The 23,381-nt window shown below is 35.6% G+C and overlaps 1 protein-coding gene across 4 annotated transcripts in view; it reads left to right on the plus strand.

The window, feature by feature from the left end:
- Window positions 1-21,786, plus strand: part of NECTIN3 (nectin cell adhesion molecule 3) — a 68,123-nt gene extending 46,337 nt beyond the window's left edge. Inside the window, exons 6-9 of one of the 4 annotated variants that reach the window (XR_010475249.1) lie at window positions 9,208-9,346; window positions 10,720-10,801; window positions 14,255-18,233; window positions 18,786-18,961. Coding sequence is in view for 3 of the 4 variants with exons in the window: in XM_065076090.1 (XP_064932162.1) it covers window positions 3,810-4,402 (593 nt within the window). In the remaining variant the exon portion in view is untranslated. Of the gene's footprint in view, window positions 1-3,809; window positions 6,634-9,207; window positions 9,347-10,719; window positions 10,802-14,254; window positions 18,234-18,785 lie in introns of those variants that run through there. The other 3 variants (XM_065076108.1, XM_065076099.1, XM_065076090.1) reach the window with 3 other exon arrangements.
- Window positions 21,787-23,381: the final 1,595 nt, after the last annotated feature.

Here is a 23,381-nt window from a genome sequence, read left to right on the forward strand (position 1 = left end):
AATATTTCATAATAGGCTAAATTCAAAATGGTATGTAGTTTGAAAATATTGTACTCTCCAGTTGATTTTTAAAATGGTGTGTTTGTTCATACCAAGTTAGGACTTAACCTAAGATTTTGAAGCTAATGGTCTTGTTCTAAGGGTGATCCATCCATCTGTTTGCCCATTCATCTTTGACACTGGACTTCTTGTTAGCTTTAAATTCCTGTGGAAGCAAAGGTGGGGTCTGGACATTTGAACGAGAATGTACTGCAGGGGGATTGAGGGGTGGGATGTAGTGTTTGGGGAAATGAGTCATATCATGTAGTTGCATGTTTCTACTCAATTGTAGAAACTCACGGGACCACAATAAGTTGTTTGTATTGCAAGAGCTGGGTAAACTGTGTCAAGAATTGTAATTTATGAGAAAAGTAAAAATATCAGACTGAAGCTGCTGAAAGTTGGTACTGACTTTCATGGGAAATATATGGAAAATAAGTAATAGAGGGGAAAATAAGAATATGGTACGAGGACCGTGGTACTTTGTTTGAGAGGGTATTATTAGAGGTTCATTTGAAATAAAGAGCAGATCTTGCTTGTCTTGTTAGAAAACTGTCAAAGGCTTTGAAACAAAACAGGAGAACTTGACATCTTTTTATGTATGGAGGCAGCTGATGAGTTTATTTCATACCAGAAAATAGGTTTTTGCTTTCTTCAGTTGTCTCCTATCCTGTTCTAATGAGGGTGGTAGCTATGTAATAGTAAAAGAAATTGGGGGGGAGAGGTTTCCTTGTCCTAATAATTAGTACAGGGTATATGTAATTAGGATTTGAACAGACCCTGAACATAGTAAGGGACAAAACCAGATATCAAGAGTTATTTAACCTAAAACCAAATTTTTTTCAGAATTTTGGCCACTTTAAGCTCCCTGGCCTGGATGGATACTTTGGTATGTTGTTGTGGTTTGTGCAACAACACAAGCCACCGTCAGTGAAAGGGAGATCTTAAACATTGGGTCATAAGTAAAATGTTAAAAGAAAATAATTAGTAGGAAATTGATGCTTTTAAGTTAAGTGTTACTTGAAACAATTAACTTAAAATCAAATTGAGCTTAATGTTTTGTGGAAAGTATTAAGAACTCGAAGAAACATATTGGTGATGACATGAAATGCTATAAGTAAACAGTTTGTTAGTATGAAAGAATATAGTCTTTCAAAGCAACAGAGGAGTGGCATCTTTTGAACTTGGAGATTGCTTGCAAATCACATCTCAAATGCTAAATGTTATGGAGTAGAGGTAAGGAACTCTGGCATTCCTGATCTTAATATTGTTTTCTATTTGGGAAACTTCCTTCGTTCAGGAAGTTAAAAATCTAATTTTACATTCAGAAAGCTTTGGTTGACCAAAAGTTAACTTCACACGGTCTTAGTTGTAATTGACCTTATAAACAGGAAGGATGATTTTAATTTTGTCATTCTTCAACAATAAAAGGTACTGACGCAAATAGACAGTACAAGTGTTCACGGTTATGTGTTCTAGGAATACATATAAGCAAATGCTGAATACATTCTACATTTGTAATGAATTTAAGATTAATATGTTAAGTAGTGCTTGTAGATAATGCAGCTGGACAAGCTGACAGCTGGTGGATGAAACAGGTTTTGAAGGAAAAGCTTTTCATAAAACACTGGTATTTTAATATATTAATAATAGTGTATTTGCAACTTAATTTCACACGTGTGATGGTTAAACTTGCCAGAATGCAAATACTATGTACTCATTAATGTGTATTCTATATTGTGGGTATGGAGGATTAGAATTAAGACCTCAATATCAAAGTTTAATAGATGAACAATTACAAAAGCGGTTTAAAAAAAAATACATATATATATATACACACATATATATACACACATATATATATATATATACACATATATATATAGCCTGGAAGAAGATAGTGCTGGTACTGTCTGAAATTGTATTTTAAGCTAGCAAATATTGCAAATACATTTTAAAGGAAGAGGGGTTTGAGTTTAACTTCTTGACCTATGGATTTGTGGGACATGGGAACACTGGTAATCTTGAATTCTTTAATCTCTATTTCTTTGTTAAATTATTAAACTCATTTAAAATCAGTTTTTACTAAAATCATAATCCAAATATCTCCTGTTCATTTTGGTAGTGCATCTTCCTTGTTCAGTTTCCTGTCTTCTGTCAAATTAATTTCATTTATGTATAGCTCCCTAACAAATCACCACTTTTACATAGCCAAGTAATATAATCATGTGTTTTGTAAATCTGTATAAAACTTTACTTATTATGTCAAGCTTAAAATGTTGCATTCAGCAGCAAGGTGCAGTCTGAAGTACATATTTCCATATTTTAGTGATCATGACAAATATGGCAATTTTATCTAGTATGAGATAATTGTATGGCCATCTGAGTAGTAAGATTAAGAATCACATTTATGGGTCTTTAAAGTTATGATTTGTCAAATAACTGGTAGCTTGACAAGTCTGCAGTTCTATCTTTTACTTTTTGTGGTGGTAAATGTGGGATGCCTCCATAGTATGGTGGTGGTAGTAGTTCCATGAATCTTGCTGATGGGAATTTAACTAAATAATAACATAATCTACTTGACCATCAATATAATATTCTCTCTAAAAGATTCAAGCTATAACAACATGTTCAGTGTTTGTTACTTTAGTGATTTTAAGATTACCTTGCATTGGCCAAGGCAAAAAGCCGGTTTTATTCAGTGTGGCCCAGAAGTAGAAGCTAGAGTTGCATGTGACATTGCCATTGACGGGCATAATCTCAGGAAGCTTTCTCAGTGTCATCAGCCTGTCACTTGCAACCGTGTCTTCAATACAGATGCATATATCTCCAGTAGACCTAAAGAACAAATGAAAAAGCTGAGTGCTGGAGAAGCTTGGTGTCTGACAATCTTTCTTTTTTACTTGCATAACCTAACATTAAATTTAGAATTTAAATTTAAAAAGTTGATATTTTATATTGAGGAATAAATATGGAAATTTATTTGTGCATGAGGGATCAAATTGCTTTTAGGAGGAAGTCATAGAAGTAATTTGTACTTCAAATGTTACAGGGTTTTTTTTTCAATTTTAAAATTCTGAAAGCTCCTTGGTCAAGTGTTATTTTGAGATTAATACAAATTAGTTTTAACTATGCTTCTTTTACTAATCCCAAGGTGAAGCTGAGTAAGTTGTATTAATGCAACAAATGTTTTTTCCAGAGAATAGCTTAAAAAGCAGTAGTTCACGTGTTGCTGACTGAGCACACAACTTATAGTTTTTCATTCTTATACTCAGTGTCCAGAATAATTTCCAAACTGGGAATTTCGTGTGGAATAATTGACTCTGTGGCATAACCAGTTAATTTGATCCAATATTCCTAACTGCTAGCTGGTAAGATATAGTGGACTGCTTGGGTTTTTCCTAATAGACAGCATTCTTCCATAGGGGAAGTAAGAAATGAACTGTGAAGACCTGAGCAGGAAAGCTGCATCTCCTTACTTTAAGGAGGTCAAGCAAGATGTCTACTTAAAGATTGTTATATTTTAATTTTCTCCTCATACTTCCTATCCTGCTGCAGCATAGCTCAGAACCACATGTGATGAAGCTAGTTCAAAGCCTGTGGAAAGTGCAAGACGACTTTCTGTAGCACAATGAACTTGAGAATGAAAAACTATTCTTGTAGAACATACCCATCAACTTTGCTTTCTTATAAACCCTTAACTGATTTAGCTTGCATTGACATTCTGTGCCTTTTCTGTGTCTTGTCTACTTCTTTGCTCTTTCCATTAGATCCTCCTACTACTACCACTCGACTGCCCACGGTTCCCTGGCATCCTTCGACTGATGGCATCACAGGTTTAGCAACAGAACCTAGAATAATAGATTTCCCAACATCAACCTTGCCAGCAATGCAGGAAGACACTTGGGGTACCGTCATCGGTAGTGCGGTGGGTGGGGCACTCTTCCTCATACTTGTCAGTGTTCTGGTTGGAATTATCTGCTATAGGAGAAGACGGACGTTCCGTGGTGACTACTTTGCTAAGAACTACATTCCACCGTCAGATATGCAAAAAGAGTCTCAAGTAGATGTTCTTCAGTCAGATGATATGGATTCTTACCCTGACAGTATAAAAAAAGAAATAAAGCATCCAATGAACAGCTTAATATCTAAAGATTATTTAGAAGACCCTGAAAAACCAGAGTGGAACAATATAGACAATATTAACAGGTACCAGGAGCGTTACGAAAGACCGATGGATTACTATGACAGTGGAACATTGGGAATGAAGTATATGGGTGGTGAATGTTATGATGACAATGAAGAAGACTTTGTTTCTCACATAGATGGCTCGGTAATATCTCGGAGGGAGTGGTATGTGTAGTAACCACTGAAAACTAAACATGTACCTACAGTTCATTTCATTGGCTGATCACTTTCGGATTGTTTATACTTACACAAGAGGAGGAATAAACTTTTTGAAACTGATTTTTTTTGAAGGTTTTTATATTGTGACCTGACAAATGGAACTATTGAGTCTGGGGAAAATGTATTTGAGCTGCTTTCTTTCCCAATGCTGTACTACTGTTTAAGATTTGAGTTTTACTGCAGAGTGCTTATATTGGTCTATGTCAGAGGTAAAAAAGACTAAATTAAAGTTGCCATTCTACATTGTTGAAGAACAAATAGTGGCTGTCTCGGCTCTCTGATTTAAAATGGAGTTTACCTAAGACAATGATCAAATATAATCTTTGGGGGCATTTACTTTGCAGATTAACTTAATTACTCCGATCTTGATACCATCCATGGTAAACTTAATGCTTCTGTATAGCAAATACTTTACCAAGTAAAATGAGTTACAGCAGAATCAAAGCTTTATTTTAAGGGTTTTCTGCACAAAAATGAATACCTCTTAGCATTTTAATGAGCCTTCTTGTAACTATGTACTTAAAAGAAGTCATTGCACTGAAAGTAACTTATGAACAAGATTTTGAGGAGTAACTGTTTAAACAGGCCAAAGGCTTGTCTTTGAGATGAAAAATTATTTTTTATAGTCGTCGATTTCTAAAGCTTATGCTAGTGTGTGTGTATATATATATATATGCATACAGTAAGATATTTTGTTAGGCCTGTAATTGGCAAGATGTCAAAACTTATTAATGAATACGAGACTTTTTGCAAGTACACAAGGTACAATTTTAGAGACCTGTTTCTGAGGCTTTGTGAGAATCTTACCATTGAATTTGAAAGCTGGAGAATTGGACACAACTAGGAAGATTCCAACAGATTTCTAAGCTGGAGGCCAGTGCGAATTTGCTTGTTTTCCCAGGTGCCAATAAACATGAAGCACATTAAGAGGTGTCAAAGCATCTGCCAGAGTTTTTATGACCAGAAGTTAAAACAGCGGTTTTACGCTGCTTCTGAATAAGTTACAATGCTTGCTTTGAAGAGGGTAACTAGAATTTCAGATTATTAACAGGGAAGTGAACACTTGCATTGCTACTTCGTATAGTGAAAACACACTCTCCAATGGTGCAACTACAGAATCTATGAAATAGGAGTTTAGGTAAATGGTGGAGTCTCTGTACTGCAGTGGATTTGTTTTCCCTGCAAATAAAAGATTTAAGATGTTATTTATAATGACATTGTATGTGGGACATCTCATTTGACATCTGGAGTAGTTCTACTTTGTCTTGGGCAGGTTCACCAGACTAGTTCTGCTGGTTATGTAGGAAGGAATGAAATAACTTTAGATGAAATACAGAGCAATGATAAATTCATGATTAGAATAGTAGATCTTTTGAAGTGCCATTTTTAAGTGTTTAGCTGGAGAAAATGAAGCTGATAAGGCTATTAGTATTTGAAACCTGAAAAGGGAAAAATCTCTGCTAATTTTGAAATTAAATGGGCTGCACAATTACAGCTGTTTCATGAGTGTTCATGCTGGGAGGTCTTTTCCATCTTCATGGTCTTTAGTAGCTTACAACATTTAGAGCTTCACAAAAATAGTTGCATTGAACATTGTAGACAATACACTGTGATTGCATATGACTGCATGTCTTTAAAAAAAGATTAAGACAACAGCTTTATTTGAAGTTCAGATGGCAAAACATCCCTAAACAACTTAAGTTCACATTTGGATCGATGGAGTAGTGGTACATGGTTGACCAAAGTCTCAATAACAATAGCAAATGATATTGTGTATATCTGTAGTTTGAGTGCAAACACAAGGGAAGGAGTTACATTTCTAGCAGAAGGTTCTTGTCCAAATTATTTCTGGAATAAAGACATCATACCTCTCTTCAAATAAAAACTACTTTATATATCATCTTTAAAAGATGGTGTTACTTGGAAATAAACATGAACCATAAACCTGTTTTCCACATGGGATATTTTGCTTTTGTCTCTGTGGATTTTTTGTTTTGATTTTTTTTTAAATATATATATATTTAATTCCTATGGGTTAAGAAGTTGAAATGCTTTGGAGTTGAAGTTGATAATAGGGATAGGACTTACGTGTGTTGCAATGTTTTGTACGTTATGTCTGCTGTATAAAGAATTGATTGTAAGTACAAATGGCTGTTGTGTGAATAAACTTTTTGTTACGTTCTGGAACACAGGTAGTGTTCTAAAATGTTTGATATATATTCTTAAAATTGCAGATGAAAAAGAGGCTGGGTGGAAGAGGTTTAATACTTTAAGCTGTTCAAGATGGGCTTTTTAGCATTTCCCCTTGGAGACCTTAAGCTTATAAAATTAGTGCCTTTAGAAACTATTTTTAGAAGTATGAACCTTGAGAATGTTAAATATGGATAGTTGCTGTCCAAACAGTTTCGCTTTAAGTACAGCTGATACCCTCTCTAGGATTCACATTTATCAAAAAAAAAAACAAAAAACAAAAAACAAACAAAACAAAACACACACACAAAACAACAACAACAAACAAACAAAAAACCCAACATTTTTTATTTTCAGTTGCTGTAGCTCTGCTTTAACCATATTTCTCGGCGTGAATCAATTTCCATCTTTCTGACCAAAATGCTGTGTAGCTGGCACCCTGCATCTTAAGCATTCTCTGGCTTTTGAGTTTGGCATGGTAGTTTGAGTTTCTGGTCATTCATCTTCTTAGACTAATAGTTTCTGTGCCTACTTGTTCCCCAAAGCAACTCAAAAAAAGCAAATTAAGTGAGCCCTGTGGTAACTGCACACAGTTCAGTTTCCTGTATGTTGCTACATTTTGTGCGATATTGCTTTTTTTTCCCTGGTGTTTGGAAGTAAATGAGTGGCTATTGTCATCCAATCCCAAGTGGGATTCAGTGGCTGAACTTTTCATTGAAAATATAGTACTTTGATGTTTTAACATTATAACAGAATTTACCAGGAGGAAAAAAAAAAAAGGCACTGTAAAATTAGTACAGTGTGAAACTGTCAAGAAACTCTTCTGGTCAAAGTCATAATCACCAGACTAAAGTGTCTTCGTGAATTCTGGGTCTAGTAGTGTATATTAGTTACCTCTAACTTTCTCACTGAAACAAGGGGGCACCTGGTGTAAACTAAACCTAAGTCAATTAAAATGCAGTGGTTAAGTGAGCCTTCCACTGATTCATGTGCCCATTCTTCAGGAGAAATGGGAATTATGCTTCTTAGGTATAAAGACTGGTATCGGACAGACAAATGGAAGTTATGTCGGGAAAGCTGTTTTGTAAAATGGAACAATGATTGTGAAGGTGGTATTGTTACATTTACCTTCTGGAGTGGGTTAGCTTCCTGCAAGTTTTGTTAACCTGTGACTTTATTCCTCAGCTTTAACACAACAAAAACATTTATTTCAGTTTTGTTCAGTATGTATTTTTCCTGTTACTCAAACACAACTGCATGATTGGTCCTAAGGGAGTGTTGCTGTCAGGTCTTTCATATGCAGTGAGAGGACAGAAAACCTTTATCTTATTGGAAATTGATTGTTTTAAAATTACAAATGATGAAAAAATTGTCTTTGTCCAGTTAAGCGGCATATGAGCAGAACAGCATTAAAACTATGAGTAATTGATAAAACAGGTTGGATAATTGTTTGGGGTTTTTTTGACTAGTGAATAGAATACGTAGCTGAAAAGGCTCCTAAAATACCCTCTGGTAAGAGTTTAAATAGAGGATAGCTGTGTGGTATTTGGAGAAACACCGTATATGATTATTTCTGGAGGAAAATAGCTGAAGTAAACTGCATTAGGAATGTGGTATGGCTATAGATCTGTGTTAATTTTAAACTGATCTGCTGTTATGTCACTGATCCAGCAATTAGTGTAGATCAGAGCGTCGTATCTTTGTGATACCTATATTTTACAGGTAAAAGTTTTAGTGAAGTTCATGTGAATTATTCCAACTGTGCAACTTTTTGAGAAGCCTGTTGTTGCAAGTTTAAAACACTGAGGTTGATGATGTTGACTTACAATATGACAGCAGGTATCACAGTTTTATGAGATGTAAAACTTACTGAATTTCTAGCATAGTGAAGTAGGTGAACTTTAAAGACTGACAAGGGTGTTAATTCAGTGTGAGAATAATTAAACTTTGGATTTGAGAGTGCTAAGGTCAAAAGAAAAATGCTTTTAAGATTCTCCACCCCTATTAAAATTTTAGTTATAAAAATAACTTTCTCATAGGTTGAAGCATGAAGTCTAGAGCTAGATGGTCTTAGGGGTTGCTTTTGTAAGTGTGAGCAAAATATTAGTGTGTTTGCACGTTCATTACTCCTAGTGGTATATTTTTTTCCCCTGATTTTATGTTTCCCTTTTTCCTTTCTGCAGACTTCAGTGGCTTTAAAGAAAAATTGCCAATAAAGCCATAGTTGTCTAGCTTTTTGAATTAACATCTCAGTGGCTCATGTAAGTGCAAAGCATGTGTTCTGTGACTTCATCTTGCCTTGAAAACAAAAATAAAAACATGCAGCTGGTATTTACTAAGAGTAGTCGAGGAAATTTTTGAAATCATATTAATGGTTTGTGAGCTTTCTTAATTCAACCAGTTTTTTAACTGGTTGACTGAAGCCAAGACTGCAAGAGTGCTGGCAAAGGACAAAGCTTTGTTTGGTCATGGGAAGAAGGCACATTTCTCAGAGCAACGCTAAAATAGTGTATCTGAGTACTGAAAGTATGCGAACTTCTTAAAGATGTAATCTGTGCTATCACATTGCAGATGTGCCATTTAAGCAGACATCTTCTGTTGCTGTAGCAGGGGCTGTGATTGGAGCAGTCCTTGCTCTTTTTATCATTACCATCTTTGTGACAGTGCTGCTGACCCCAAGGAAAAAAAGGCCATCCTATCTTGATAAAGTGTGAGTATGCGTTGAATTTTTTTTAATCAAAAGTAATGTGCAGAAAATGTTTGTTCTATGCAGGAATTTAAATGAGTTTCCTTAGCAGCTGTTCAGCTGGTATAATTTCAGGGCTGTATTTTCAGGATAGAAAAATGTAAAATCACATGCATTTCTTCAAAAAAAAAAAAAAAAAAAAGGAAACTAAGAAAGAATGACTTGAAAACTAATACAATTTTTTATCACTTCAAAAGTTGTTTGTTTCTTTGTTTAAAGAGAATTGCTCATTGATCAAACTGGAAGGCAGGGGAGAGGTCCATCTTGCCTGATACACAGACTGCAAGTTTATCATAGTTGTAGGTATAACATCAGAGCAAATTGACCGTGCTTTGCAGAAGTGAAAGTCCACAAAAATGTATCCTGATTTGTGTAAAATGAAGCAAGCACCAACAGATGTGTGCTTAGAAATGACCGACTTAATGTGCTTTCTGGAACACTGGTTGTTTCTTCACATCTCTGGTGCAGACACGCGGTAAGCATCCAGTATGGTCAAATGAAAACAAGCAAACAAAAACTAAGTTTGAAAAGATTCTGTCAGTTAAAGTGGACGATGTCTAGACCCTGTTTGGAATGTGCATTAAAAGTGACAATGGCTTTGAATATCTGTAAATAGAAGTCTTTCTGCACATGCTGTATACAGTTTGCACTTAAACTGAATGAGAAATGAAAATGTCTGTCATGTCTGTATATACTTAATGAGGACTAGAACAAAATAACTTCCAGCATCTAGCATAAAGTAAGTTTCAGCATTTAGATCTCTTGAGCTAGCAGCTGAGTACTTTCTAACATGGTTAGAAATACTGCTTTCTTGTTTCTGTTACATTCTTTAGCTGGAGCAAATCTATATGGATAGTGTTAAACATTTTAATTATTTTTATAGCCTTTTGCTTTCACTGAGAAGGTGACAGTAGAGAAGTCTTACATGTAGTAGCTGATTGTAAGGCTTTCTCAAAGGCTTTTCAGAGAAAGGCTGTAGTAGAAAATGTTGCTCAAGCTTTATCTCATAACCTAGAAATGATAATAGATACCAGTAGTGCCTAATTCTGCTTAACTGGAGTGTGTGTGGCATGGGAGTTCAGTCTGCTTAACACCTTACAGAATGAATAACGAATTATAGATGGTGCTTTTCTACAAAAAGTGTGTGGCTGAATTATTGCCAGTAGTGGATCTGTTAACATTACAATGTTCTGTATTATTTGTCATTGTTTGCTGACAGGTTTGTGTCCCTGAATGTTGAGTGTCAGATGATTTGGCAGCTAAAGTAAATAGTATCTAACTGACCATTCAATTGGACTTCACAAATATGGCATGTCATATTTCATTCTTTACTATAGGATTGATCTTCCACCCACTCAGAAACCATCCTCATGTGATGAAAGAGCATGCTCTGTACCACAGAAAGAAGTTATGCTTCAGGTGAGTAAGTGGTTATATACGTATCTTAGGTAGGAAAAGTGTTAACTTCCATTATCATGTTAATTTAATCTGATTTTGCTTTCCTGGTAATGTATGGAGTCTTTTGATTGTTGGTTCACAACCATCTGAATTTTATATCCTTATTGTTAAACTCATGCTAAAGGTCAGGATACTGGTAGATAGATCCTTTTTGTATCTCTAATAGTGTTTGGCAGACTCTGATCCTTTTGAAGTAGAAAAAGCTGTAGTTGAAATTCTGTGGTGATTATGAGAATACACATAGCTTTATAAAACAATCTTCATATGGGTGAACAAATATACTTGGTAACTTAACAAGTTACATCAGCATCATCACCTTCATTCTTATTAGTAAAAACTGCCATTCTTTTAAGCTGTTTAAGGTTTGAGTGTTGGGGATACATCGGATTTCGGGCTTTGGTGTGGCTAATTTACCACAGTATGTTTATGATTCCCAGTGAAGATCACTAGATCACTCTTAAATGCTTACAATTATGCAACTTCTAATTTCATATTCTTCCTTGAATTTATCAGCAACAAAAGACACTGTACTAATTCTGTGACAATTACTTGTATTTTTCATCTGCTCTCAGGGATAGCTTCATGTGATCTGAAGTAAAGCTGTCCAAAAGAAACAGCAATAGGCAGTAGAGTTCTTCACCAGTATTTAGTGTTTTTCTGGGTGTAGTCTGATATAACAGGATCATAGAGACGATAAACTGGAAAGCTAATTCTAGCAAATGAGACAGTTAAAATAAGCAGGGAGCAAGAAAGGATAAGGAACTGCCCTTCTTAGGTGCCACATGTCTCTGCACTGGATTGGGCTGCTTGTGAAACTCCAGGTCAATTCAGGAGGCTTCACCGGGCAACACAGAGGGACCTGTTCATGTGAGACTGCTTCAGTTAACAGTGTTGATTATTGCACTTCATATAATAAACCAGTCTGTTCATGAAAACTGTAGATCCTGACTGTAGCCCATGAAGTGTGATACTTTTTTGATCTATATTAAATCAGTCTGATTTTTAGATTTCTGCTTACACTGAAGAAAACTTTAATCGCTTGCTAGTGTTAACAAGAATTATATTGTAATTATTCTTAATGGAATTTTTGTTCCGTCTTCATTACTTTGTATAAATAATGTTATTCTAACCATTGATGTGCTGAATTATAAGACTGAGATAATTCAGGTAGTCACTTGTTTATAACAAATACTGTTTTTCCAGTAGTCTGGGGTACCTTTGCAGTTTTAAGGACCTATAGAAGCCTTTTTTCTAATAGAGGGATGCCTTAGGAAAAAAAAAATCGCACACCTTTAAGATGGATTTTCATTAAGTTCTTAGTAACACTGAAAAATATTGCTATAGATTTTCTTCATGTGATTGCTGGTTATTAAAGCTCACCAAATATGAGTTACCAATAAAAGCTTTCCTCTTTCTCGTGAAAGTAATACATGGAAAAAAATATTGTATATCACAAATATTATGTTGAGTAATATTTGCTAGTGTTGTTGCTGAATAAAGCAATAAACTTTTCTGAGATCCATTGCTGCTTTTAGTAGCAACCTGATGATTATATCATTATGAAGGCATAAAACATTTATTTGGTAAAAAACATAATAGTTTTTTGTCTTCTGATCTTGAAGGTGGTAGAATGCCTAAGATGACAAAAAAAGTCGATGTTTTTCTGTGCTCATGTTGGGCATCTTGTGCTGTGTAGTAGCTCTTTCTTCTGTCACTACAATACTCAACAAGTGCAGTATTGATGAATCATACTTCCGCTAATACATTCATATGCTTTAAGTATTATCATAAAGGATTATCTTACAGAATCAGAAGATATGGACTATTGTGTTATATGTTCATCTGTAGTGCTGCTACGTGGCAAAATGACAACAAAAGGAAATGCAATTATCTATCCTTTACAGACCTACTCATGAAGTATAACTTATTCTTTTCTTCTTCTGAACTGTCTGCTGTCTTTGAATTCTTTCTTGGTTTTGATTACTGTGCCTTCTGTTAGTGAATACTTAAAAACTAAGAAAAGCTGAAGCTGACTGTAGTCTTTGATCATATAGTAAAATGCTTTGCCTAAATATATTTTGTAAATAGAGAAAGGGCCCTAAACAGACTGAATTGAATACATTTCCCTCAAGCTGGATAAGTACAGTTTTAAGTTGTTTTTGGAAAGGGAGGAGAGAAATCTAGTTCTTTTTGAGGCTAGATGTTAACTATGCTTTGTTTTAAAGTAATAGATATTGGCATAACATTGTTAGGGTGCCTTTTCTTTTTCTTTTCTGTGGAACTCCAAAACTGAGAAGAGCTGGAGGCTGAGTCTTCCTAGCTGATACTACTTATAATCAACAGGTACTCTGTTATGCCTGAGGCAAGAACTTCTGCTTTATCTAATAGAAATAAGTGTCAGCTTTAGCCAAGAAGTCATTGGTTACATTGTTTGGGTGTAATAAACCAATACTTGAATCGCCGTAAAGAGGTAAAAGAGGCAAGTTAGTAGCCCGTCACGATGTTTAGTCACGTCTGACTGAAAGTCTGTTCTAGCCGCATAGTTTATGTTCCAAATGCTGTTTGAACTGCATTGTCTAGTCACAAATGAGAAGCACGCTGGTGAACCTCTAGATAGTTCGGATGCAAGCTTCTGGTTACACTGAAAAGAACTGCAGATGAAGTGTCACTGCACTGTCAGCAGCAATAGATGATCAGATTTAACCTGAGTGGAAATGATAGGGTTGCATGAAGGTGCAAAGTAAAGTTAAAAGAGAGTGAATTAAATGGTGTCTTCTGCGTACTCACAAAAACTGAGGATTGAAAGTGGATTGATTCAGTTTGAACTGATTCTGGCAAGCTGTTTTATGTAATGTGCAATTTTTTCAGTCATCTGTAGAGTTATTGTTGAAATCATGTGCAGTAGCTTTTTTTGAATCTTGTGAAGTATTGACATGCAAGTGAATAAGCTGAAATTCTGCTGTTTGTGTCCCAGCAGTCAAGAGTTAACTAGATTTTACCCATATCTGAGTAGATGGGTGTTGGTATTAAAATGAAGAGGGTCGTTGTAGAGATTTGATAATACTGCCCAGACAAAGTCTTTCGTAGTTACTCCTTCAGACTTGGAAGCCTTAATGTGCTAACATTAATAATAAGCTACGTGTATGTAAAAGCACTGTGTAACTGAATACTTAATTTCTCTGTACTGGTATTTGCAGATAGCTATTTATGTATTCATATGAATCACTTGAGAATTGATAAGAACCAGTTCACTTATGGCCCTAAAAGAGTGAGACAGAAGTCCAAATGTAGGAATATGAAGTGGAACAAAGAAAAAATGGTAGTGTCAAGATTTTATTTGCTCTAGGTTAATCTTTATCAGCTTTTTTAGCAGAGTTACTGCTTTTGTAATGGAAATACCATTCTGTTACTCAGAACTATTTCTTGCATGCAATGTGAAAGAGCAGCGAGCAGCCTGAAGGCCATGTCCTTGGTGAGAGAGGGATTTCTACTTGGCAACTGAGTTTTCAGGAGGATCAAGAGGAAGTGGAACAATGGAAGAATTCCAGTGGCTTGAAGAGGAATTTGTCTGTTGCATAATATTTATAAAAGCAGTGGGAAAGAAGTGCGCAAGTTCAAGCAATCCTTTGAATCATTACAGTTAATTTCACTATGTTTCAAATAAAATGTCACTAAGAAGTAGAACTTATTTACTTGCCTAGAAACACAACTGAAATGGAGTCTTTGACACTGTGAAATAACTCAAGTTGTGGGTGGTTGACAGGTGCTTCTGAAGGAAAGAGGAAAAAATGTTGCTTGGTATAATGCAATGCATGAATGTTCAGAGTTCTTAAAACATTCAGAAATTAATAAGGCTTTTTTGTAGCAACAGAAATAAAAGTAGAGAAGGGAAATTGCATCCCTGTAGGTAATTCTAGCCATGAGAAGACTGACTTTAGACTTGCAACTTTTAAGAACACCTCACATATTTAGCCAAGCAACCCTATCAAACACTAAAGCTCTTTAAAGGTAATATTTGTATTCATATTGAACATGAGAAAGAAGATGGTGAAATTGTATTAGCACAGTTAAAATCATATAACACCGTTTACTAGATTATTATAATTCTGGATCACTGACAGTACTTCTAAACCTAGTGTCATGTCGACTCATTTCCAGCCTAAACAATTCTATGATTCTATAAAATGTAAAGGTAAGACAATGCAAACTCTTGTAAGTATCAAAGCACAACACCCCAGATATACTGCATAGGAACACCGTAACTCAGCACCAGCTTTCTTTGACAGAACCTGACGATTTGGTTCTATCACTTGCTTCGTGGCAGGAAAAGGTCCAGCTCCCGTTTCTAGCAAGGCTGTTGTGCTTTCATGCCATGCGAGATTATTTCCCTTGTCTCTAGTTTTAATTGAATAAATACACCCACTGGAATTTCCCATTCTGGTTTCCAGTGTTTATTTAAATCCTATCTGTGTCTGCTGTTGGTAGAAATGAATGTGGAAAAGTAAAATGTGAAGGGGAAGGAAGAAAAAAGAATGAAACATTACTTGAGATTGGTGGTGTTGCTGCCACTGTGGAGCTGTTGGGAAAAGCAGTGATTATGAAACAAATGTGCAATTGTGCAAAAGCAATTGCTGTACCCTATCATGCCCCTAAACTAGTAGCTAAGTGTGGCATAGAGGGAAGAACTTAATTAGGAGTGATGATACCATAGTGTAAGCTGTTACCCTAAGTCATAATTCTCAGATAGCATTGCTTGTTATGATTAGAGTTTGCCATCCATTAGCTCAGGTGGTGATTAACTGCATGTTTAATTGTTTCAGTAACAAAGTTAATCCATCATAATGGTGACAAAAAACTTTGGAAAGGAAGGGATGGTTTTGAATCTTTTGTAGAGTAACTGACATCATAATCAATATATTGCTTAGCTCTAATGTAAAACTTGTGGTGTAATATTAATTTTTAAAAAGAAAGCTAGTGCTCATGTAGGTGTATTGTTGAAAGCTAAACTGATTTTTAGAAACATAATTATTCCCCAAAGATTTTGCCAATATATTTGAAACAGAACATGGATGTATTTCTGGTATGGTTCTGAAAGCCATTTGAGGTGTGAAAGGGATAAGTGAGCTGACTGGTGGAACTGGGCAAATGGATAAGAATCACCTTATTAAACTCAAAGCAAACAGAAATCACAGTGTTATTTCTGAAATGTTTGTGAGAAAGATACTGGTTCTTGATAATTTCATAAATGTATCAATCTACTGCAGTAATAATATATGCAGACCTCTGTTTATGTTTCAGATTTAACCAGTAGGTGTTTTCAGACATTGCATTTAATATTCAGGAAAACTATGTTTGTCTTGAATGAGGTTTTAAACTCCTACTTATTCAAACTTCTTTGTTACAGAACAGGAGGGAGGGAGAATTCCTAATCTGTAATGTCTCAGTTTTCTGAATGCCTAGAATGGGACAAATAATTTATAGTTGTTCTTCTGTTTTCTCCCTATAGTGCCATTAGGCACTAGTGTAACTGTAAAAATATTGAGTTTACGTGCCTTTTAGTGAAGTGTTACTTGCCACAAAGGCGGGAAGTGGTTCAGATCAAAACTGACCCCTCTGAGAGCGAGCTGACTTAATTGTAGAAAGGTTTTCTGCTCATGAGGAAGTGTTTTTAGTTGTGCTAAATCTTCCCTGGAAAAAATACCTTCATCTGGAGAGATGCATAGTTACAGTACAGTGTTTCTTTTGTAGAACTAAGGTTGAAAAGAAGAAAGTGCAACTTCTGATAGAGTTTAAAACTGTAAATGCCTAACAAAGAACTGAGTTCCTTGGGCTTTGAAAGTAGGCGTTCAAGTGTGCTGTCTGTAGCATGTGCAGTGTATTCATTAGATGGAGCCCAGAAAAAGGACAAGGAAGCATTTCTTCCTGAAATGGGTAGAAATTTGTCTCCCAGATATAATCACATTAGAGGTAAGTATATAAACCTATACAAAATGACAAGTTGCATTTTAATTAATGGTTTTGTAAATAAGTTAGTTTTTTTGTTAGCCTATGAATGAAACTCTTACCACTTGCAAGGGCGGGGCATAGAGTTTCAAATGATTACCACTTGATAACCCATTAAACTGTAAATTTTTATGTAATTGTGACACGTTGCCATTGTGAAATGTAGTGCTTTGAAATTGTTTCCATCTTTTTGAAACACACTGTACATTGATTTTGGTGGTGAGACTGTTCTTTAGGAACCACAGAAGGACAAATAACTGCAGAACAAAGCTACTCCAGGGCTACTTGTGTAAGTAGGAGGGGGAGTCGGGGAGCAGGACCCATCCAATTGTCTTTTTTTTCTCCCTGTTTTAGCACAGCCAAGGTTTCAAACAGCTCACGGGATTAATGAATTGAGCAATGGACTCTTATCTGAATTGCAGAAGAATTTACTGCTGTACATGGCTATGTTTTTATTAGCAAGCTGTGCTGAACAGTAGGAGCAGACCTACAGTTGCCGTTCAGATATAGGGTGTTCATGAGATGCACATTTGGGGGGATGTTACTTGCTATCAGCTATTGTCTTGACCTATGAATAGAATGATAATTAGTTTCTGATGTACAACTAGCTATTAGGCCTTGCTAGACCTCTGAAGTAATATTTTGGAGAGATATGCTTTCAGAAACAAGTTTTTAGGCTTCACAGAAAAAGGTGGTAGTAAAATGTCTAGGCAGTGTGGACTCTTAGTTGGAAAATTAGTTAGCAAAACGAACTTTGAGACAAGTTGTAAATGAGTTTAATTTTGCTGAAAAGTGTTGCCTTTGTTTTGTGTAGTCTCATTAGAAGTTTTTGATTTTTCACTAGGAAGTACTTTTCTTAGTTTGATAGAATTAAACAACAGAAATGTACTCCCTTTTACTCTCAGTAGTCTACAATTAAATTCCTTTTTGGTTACATACTTTTGCGCAGTATCAGACTCAGCATTTATCCATATGATAGTCGTGAAAACTTTTGAACTGATTTTGGATTTTGCGTTTGTTTTAACCCGTGGCTTATCTAAAAATCAATGTTATCTTAAAATTAAAAAAAAGCTTTTTAGTTGTTCTCAAACATGCCTGTGCTTAAATAAAGTACAAATTAAATATATGTAAACAACACTTACTAAATTGACAACAGCATATTCTTTCTGCCAGAGACTAGCTTGTGAGAAGTGTTCTAAATGGTAGTCACTTAAGACACTTCACAAGGTAGAGTGTATTTTGTGGTGACTGGCATTTTTGTATAAACCAAACATGTTCTGCAGTGTTGAATTTTGACTTGTGTCCACTGTAACTTTTATTCTTTCAGAAAGAACATTTTGCTTTGCAAAACCAGTACAGAGAGAAAGATGCTGGAAACTTGCAGCACATGGTAAATAATAAGATATCTTGAATTCCTGTTTGAAGCTTTGATTTCATCTTGTTCCTTTAAATGAGCTTAGAAGGATGTTTTTCCTTAAGAGGAAAGTATTTGTCCATCCTAGTTAATAATTGATGAGTATGCGGGTTTGCTGTCTGTGAAGTGGAAAGAGTCAGTCTCATTTTAATATGCTGTATTTCCTAGTTAGTTTTGCTGACTAATTTAAATACATAAACACTAGAGCTTTGAAGTTCTAGTTGAATAAAATAACAAAACACAGGAGTGCTAACGGACTTCTTCATAGTTTGTATTTTGCTTTTTAGATTTGTTCGGCCTTAAAATCTAACTTCCTTTGAAACAAAAGTTCGAGATTAACTCTGAGTAGTTACTAGCACTTCTGTCGTTTGTTTGCTAGTAATTGGAACTTTTAAGTTCATGTTTCTCAATACATCTGACTGTTTGAGAGATCATGCACCTTTTACTTTGCTTAAAGATTTAACAAGAATAGGAATTAGTGGTTCTGTACATGAACTATGGAACTGATTACTTCTTGTGTGTGTTTAGAAAGCTATGAATGGAAGACAACTTATTTGTGATGTTGAAGAGCCACAGGAACAAGAGGGTCTTCAGCATATGTATCCTGCTTATCAGCAAACATACTACAAAAACTGGAGCAGCAGATACCCACAAAACTCAGGACCTGGAAGAGTCTACATCAATCCAAGGGAGCATTATGTATGAATCTATACCCAGATGTCTCACCTTCAAGATATATGGGGTTTAATACCTGTTGACTGTATAACCAATATGTCTCATTGGCTTTTATCTCTAAAACAATTGGTCTTTTTTCCTGTGGGAAGAAATTGCATGGAGAATTTTATATAGGTAAACCCTATGTAATTCAAGACTTAACTTGCTTTCTAGCCTTTGGTATGCACTCGTTTTTGTAGTTATACCAACCTGCCAAAAGAGCAGAGCCATTTAGCTTTATTAACCTTCATAGTCATAAGATGTATGAATTAGATGAATTGGTTGACACATGGCAAAATGTAGTTAAACTGTTTCCCTGGTTATTTCTGGGAGCATTTTGTCCCTGAATGGATATTTTACAATAAACTCGCCTACATAAAAGTGAATAAATGTGAGCAAGGCAACTGAATCCCTGGTGACATAAGCAGTCTCAAGCTGAGAGTCATTTTTTTGCATCTTAGAAAACTTGGGATAATTATCATTTTGACTGGCCTTAGCTATTGATTTCTCAACCAGCTCTACCTCTCCCAGTCAAACGAGCAACTAGGCTACCTCTCAAATATTGACTTGCTGTTTCATAACGTATGTTGTGTCTTCTCACCTTGTTAAAAGTGAAACAATTCCCTTACATCAGAAACTTTTTGTTTCGTATTGATCCTGGATGTTAGTTGATATTCTTGCTGGTTGTAGTTTCACAGAAGGTCTGTATGAAACTTAGTTATAGGAAGTAGATGACTAGACAGACAAAACTTCCTGGAAGTGTCTTAATGTATAGCTATGTCTTACCTACAAATTGCAATTTAGTAATTTGCCAATTTCCCATGTTAAGTGTTGCAGAGTGTGTCTTGCTTGGTAATAAATATGTTTCACATTCTTTGATTTCTTCTCAGTTTGCAATAAAACTGTCTACAATGTGTCCTCGTGTCTTAGCAAGAAAAGGAAAGCCTCAGTAGACTTCAAGTAGTTTTCAGCCCTGTCCTGTTAATCGTAACCAGTCATGTGAAGTAACTGGAGAATGTCCTGATGCGTTGTCAGTGCTAACAGCATCCCACGTGAAATTTAAGGAGTATGTGGTAATGGTTGAAAAATGCTCTCAGGATCTTTTTAGAAAAATGAGTTTTCCTTTGGATTAAAAAATAAATATTTAGCAAGTAAAAAAAAAAAAAGGAGTGTATAATGTATTAGTGCTGAAATGAACTCACAGGACAATCTTAAAATATTTTAAGGTGGCAGGAAATAAGACACTGACTAAAATTTGCTGGAGAAACTTAAAAGACTTGGATGTATTCTATACATAATACACAACAATAATTTTCAGTCAGATGATCTGAAGACAGAATGTTGAGAAGAATGGCTGTGTCATACTGAACTAGCTATTGTGAGAAAATTAAACTTCTGTGATACTAGCGTTTCCTCTGCCGATGGTTGGATTTTTCAGAGGGAAGAGCCATAGTCGTAGAAGCAATAGAATTGGAAGCTGGTGTAGTCAAGTGTGCTGCAGGCAGGATGCCATTATAAAACCTGCATTCATCTTCGTCATAGTAAAAGTTAATGAGATCACCATCCACAATAGGGCTAGGTCAATATTTTCAGTTTGTTACAGGTACCAGCTAGAAGATTATGGCTTAGGTGCCCGTGTTCTGGACACTCTGCAAGTAGATGTTAACTGTTCTCTTGCTGAGCATGTTTGTGTTATGTGGATAAAGTTGACAGCTGAAGCAATGGCAAAGAAAAATCTGGAGAGAACCTGTTTCTCAGGAGCTTTCTTTGAACCCGTGTCAACTTGCTTTTTCTAAGGGACTGAGCACATTCATGTAAACTGAGCAACTGTTTTCAACTTGAAAGCCTCCTGCTGTATTTGAGACCTAAAGAAGGGCTTGTGTGCCCCAAAAATATATTTTCCAATAATATCAGTTTAAGCAGTTACCTCTTTCCACAAATGCTGCCTCACCTGTCCTCACACTACTACAGCTCCAAAAACATCTGCTGTCAGAACATGAAAAGTGTCTTGGCCAAATAGAATGACAGAATATTGAAAGGAACTGTACTGCTTGAGATCATTTGATCAATATGACTAAGCAAAACTTCATACAAAAAATATTTGGATATATATTATAGGGTGTTTCAAAACTGTGTTATTGTGATAATGCTTCCACTACATGCATTAGTATGATGTGATATTCAGCAGGTGATCATTTTGGTTCTTATTGTGTTGGCAGATTGTGTCAAAAAACAATTATTTTGGTTTCAGACCTCTTCTACTGCTTTATTATTTGCAGATACATTATTATTATTAGGAGAGTTGAAACTTTGGAGGGAAAAAGGGAGGAAGGAAGAATGGTATCAACAAAGCTATAATTGCTGTTTTAAATTTGTAAAAATAGCTTAAAAAAAGAAGTCATTCAATTCCGTTGCTCAAGTTATATGGCAACAAACTACAGAAAGCTGGAATTGCACACTACCCATCAGCACAAAGTTTGCCCTAAAGTCATTAGGGAAATATATTATCATGCGTACCTGTTAGAAATGGTTTCTTTGTGATCTGTTCAGGGACATTTAGTGTGTTAGATTTTTCTTAAATGTTTTTTGTAGTCTTAAGTGTGGCTGGACTTTGGGGGGAGGGAATTTGGCATAGAACGCTCTGAAGAGAACAGAAAAATATCTGCTGATCAGGATTTCCCACAGAAAGGATTGCACATACAGAAGTAAGTTTGATCTGCTTTTTTAAGATGTAGAAAATGTCCTTTTTTATTTTTGTACATTTTCAAGTGTTTGTATTTGTATTTTGATTTGAATAAAAACATTAAAATAGAAACTTTTCATATGTTTAGATTTAAGATTGCGTAAGGTATAGAAAATGCATTCACTTTCTTGACGATTTGTTTCTTACTCTCTGTTCGTACATGTGGAGAATGTGGGTTTTTTTCCTAACAGCACCACTTTTGAATACCTGTGGTGTTGGATGCTGAAAGGAAATACCTTTTCAAAACTTGTTGAATTTAACAGGGGGCATATGGTACTTTGTGAAAATCCAGCACCTAAGTGAACAAACAAAATCATCGTTGAGGGAGGTAGGAATGGAGGGGAAGAGTATTAATTCACGTCTCTAGCTTTGATAAATGTAAATTGTCCTCTGCTCAAGAATATTTCAATTCTACAAGCCAGTCTAATTATAGGAAAAATAAGATGTACTATTTGGCATACATACAAAATATTTGTGGATGTAATACAAAGGGAGACTAGGAAAATGTACTAATTAAAAGAAGGGAAACATTTAATGAGATTATTAAAGGACTACTGTTGTTTGGTCACAAAATGATCAAATGTATTGAGTTCATGAAGAGTAGGAGGAGGTTTTCACCTTCAGAGTTCTTAATGTTTCCTGCTTTCTGGCAGTGTTACTGCTGTTTCCTTCTCTGAGTGACACAAATTTGGCTGCAGAATGCTGTATTGTTGTGTAGACAGGTGCTTAAAATACACTATAGTTACTACTTTGGTGCCACAGATCTGAAGTTACTCTGAACCACCCTGTTGTTTGAAGGCTCTGCATGTGATTACTGTAGTAACAGAGCAGACAAAATTGTTTTGGCAACTTAAGTCACATCAGAGATTACTAACTGGGAGAGCTAAAGCTCCAGGAAAAAAGAGAAAAAAAGGCCTTGGTTGTTCTTAACTGCTCAGTTGCCTGGTGTGAAGGTGGCCCTGGGGGCTTTTGTCTAGAGAACTGGAAGACTGGGTTTGGCCTTTAGAAACATGTTGCTTTCCAATAGCAAAGCTAATGCTTTGTTGCTGCTTACACATATAACATGTCTTACCAATGTCATCAAAATAATTAAGTTTGACATTAAGCTAGCCTGCATTTTTAGTGTTGTTCCAAAGCTATGCTACTGGATTTCATGCTGCTGGTGGTGTAGAGCTCTGGAATACTGGGGAAACTTAGAAGAACCTGCTTGGTGTAGGAAGACATGAATGATCTGGCCAGTTGTTGTGAATTTGGTTAAGGACAGTTATGTTCTAATGAAGTGCTAAAAAGATATGTAGAAGTTATGCTAAACTCTTAAGGTGATGACAGCTAGTAAAATGCAAAAGCTGGAGAGTGGCCGAATCTCAGCATGATAACACTCTACTGAAAAGTATGGCATTGTTTTTGGTAATTAGCTCCATACCTTTAGCTGAATGATACTGGATGAAAATGCACAAAAAATAAATTGTGAATCTTAGTAATAATTATTCAAACAATATCAAACCAAGCAGAGATGTGTTAGGCATTTTCATCTGCACCAACAAGTCTGTCAGTGCAGCTTTTCCTAGTCCTGTTTTGTGATCTTACTTGAGTTGATTTTATGCTGTATCTAAATCTGGAGCCTTCAATTGCCAGTAGAAAATAAATTCTATTTAGGAGCCTGCAAG

The sequence above is a fragment of the Columba livia genome, chromosome 1, assembly GCF_036013475.1.
Source record: "Columba livia isolate bColLiv1 breed racing homer chromosome 1, bColLiv1.pat.W.v2, whole genome shotgun sequence".
NCBI lineage: Eukaryota > Metazoa > Chordata > Aves > Columbiformes > Columbidae > Columba > Columba livia.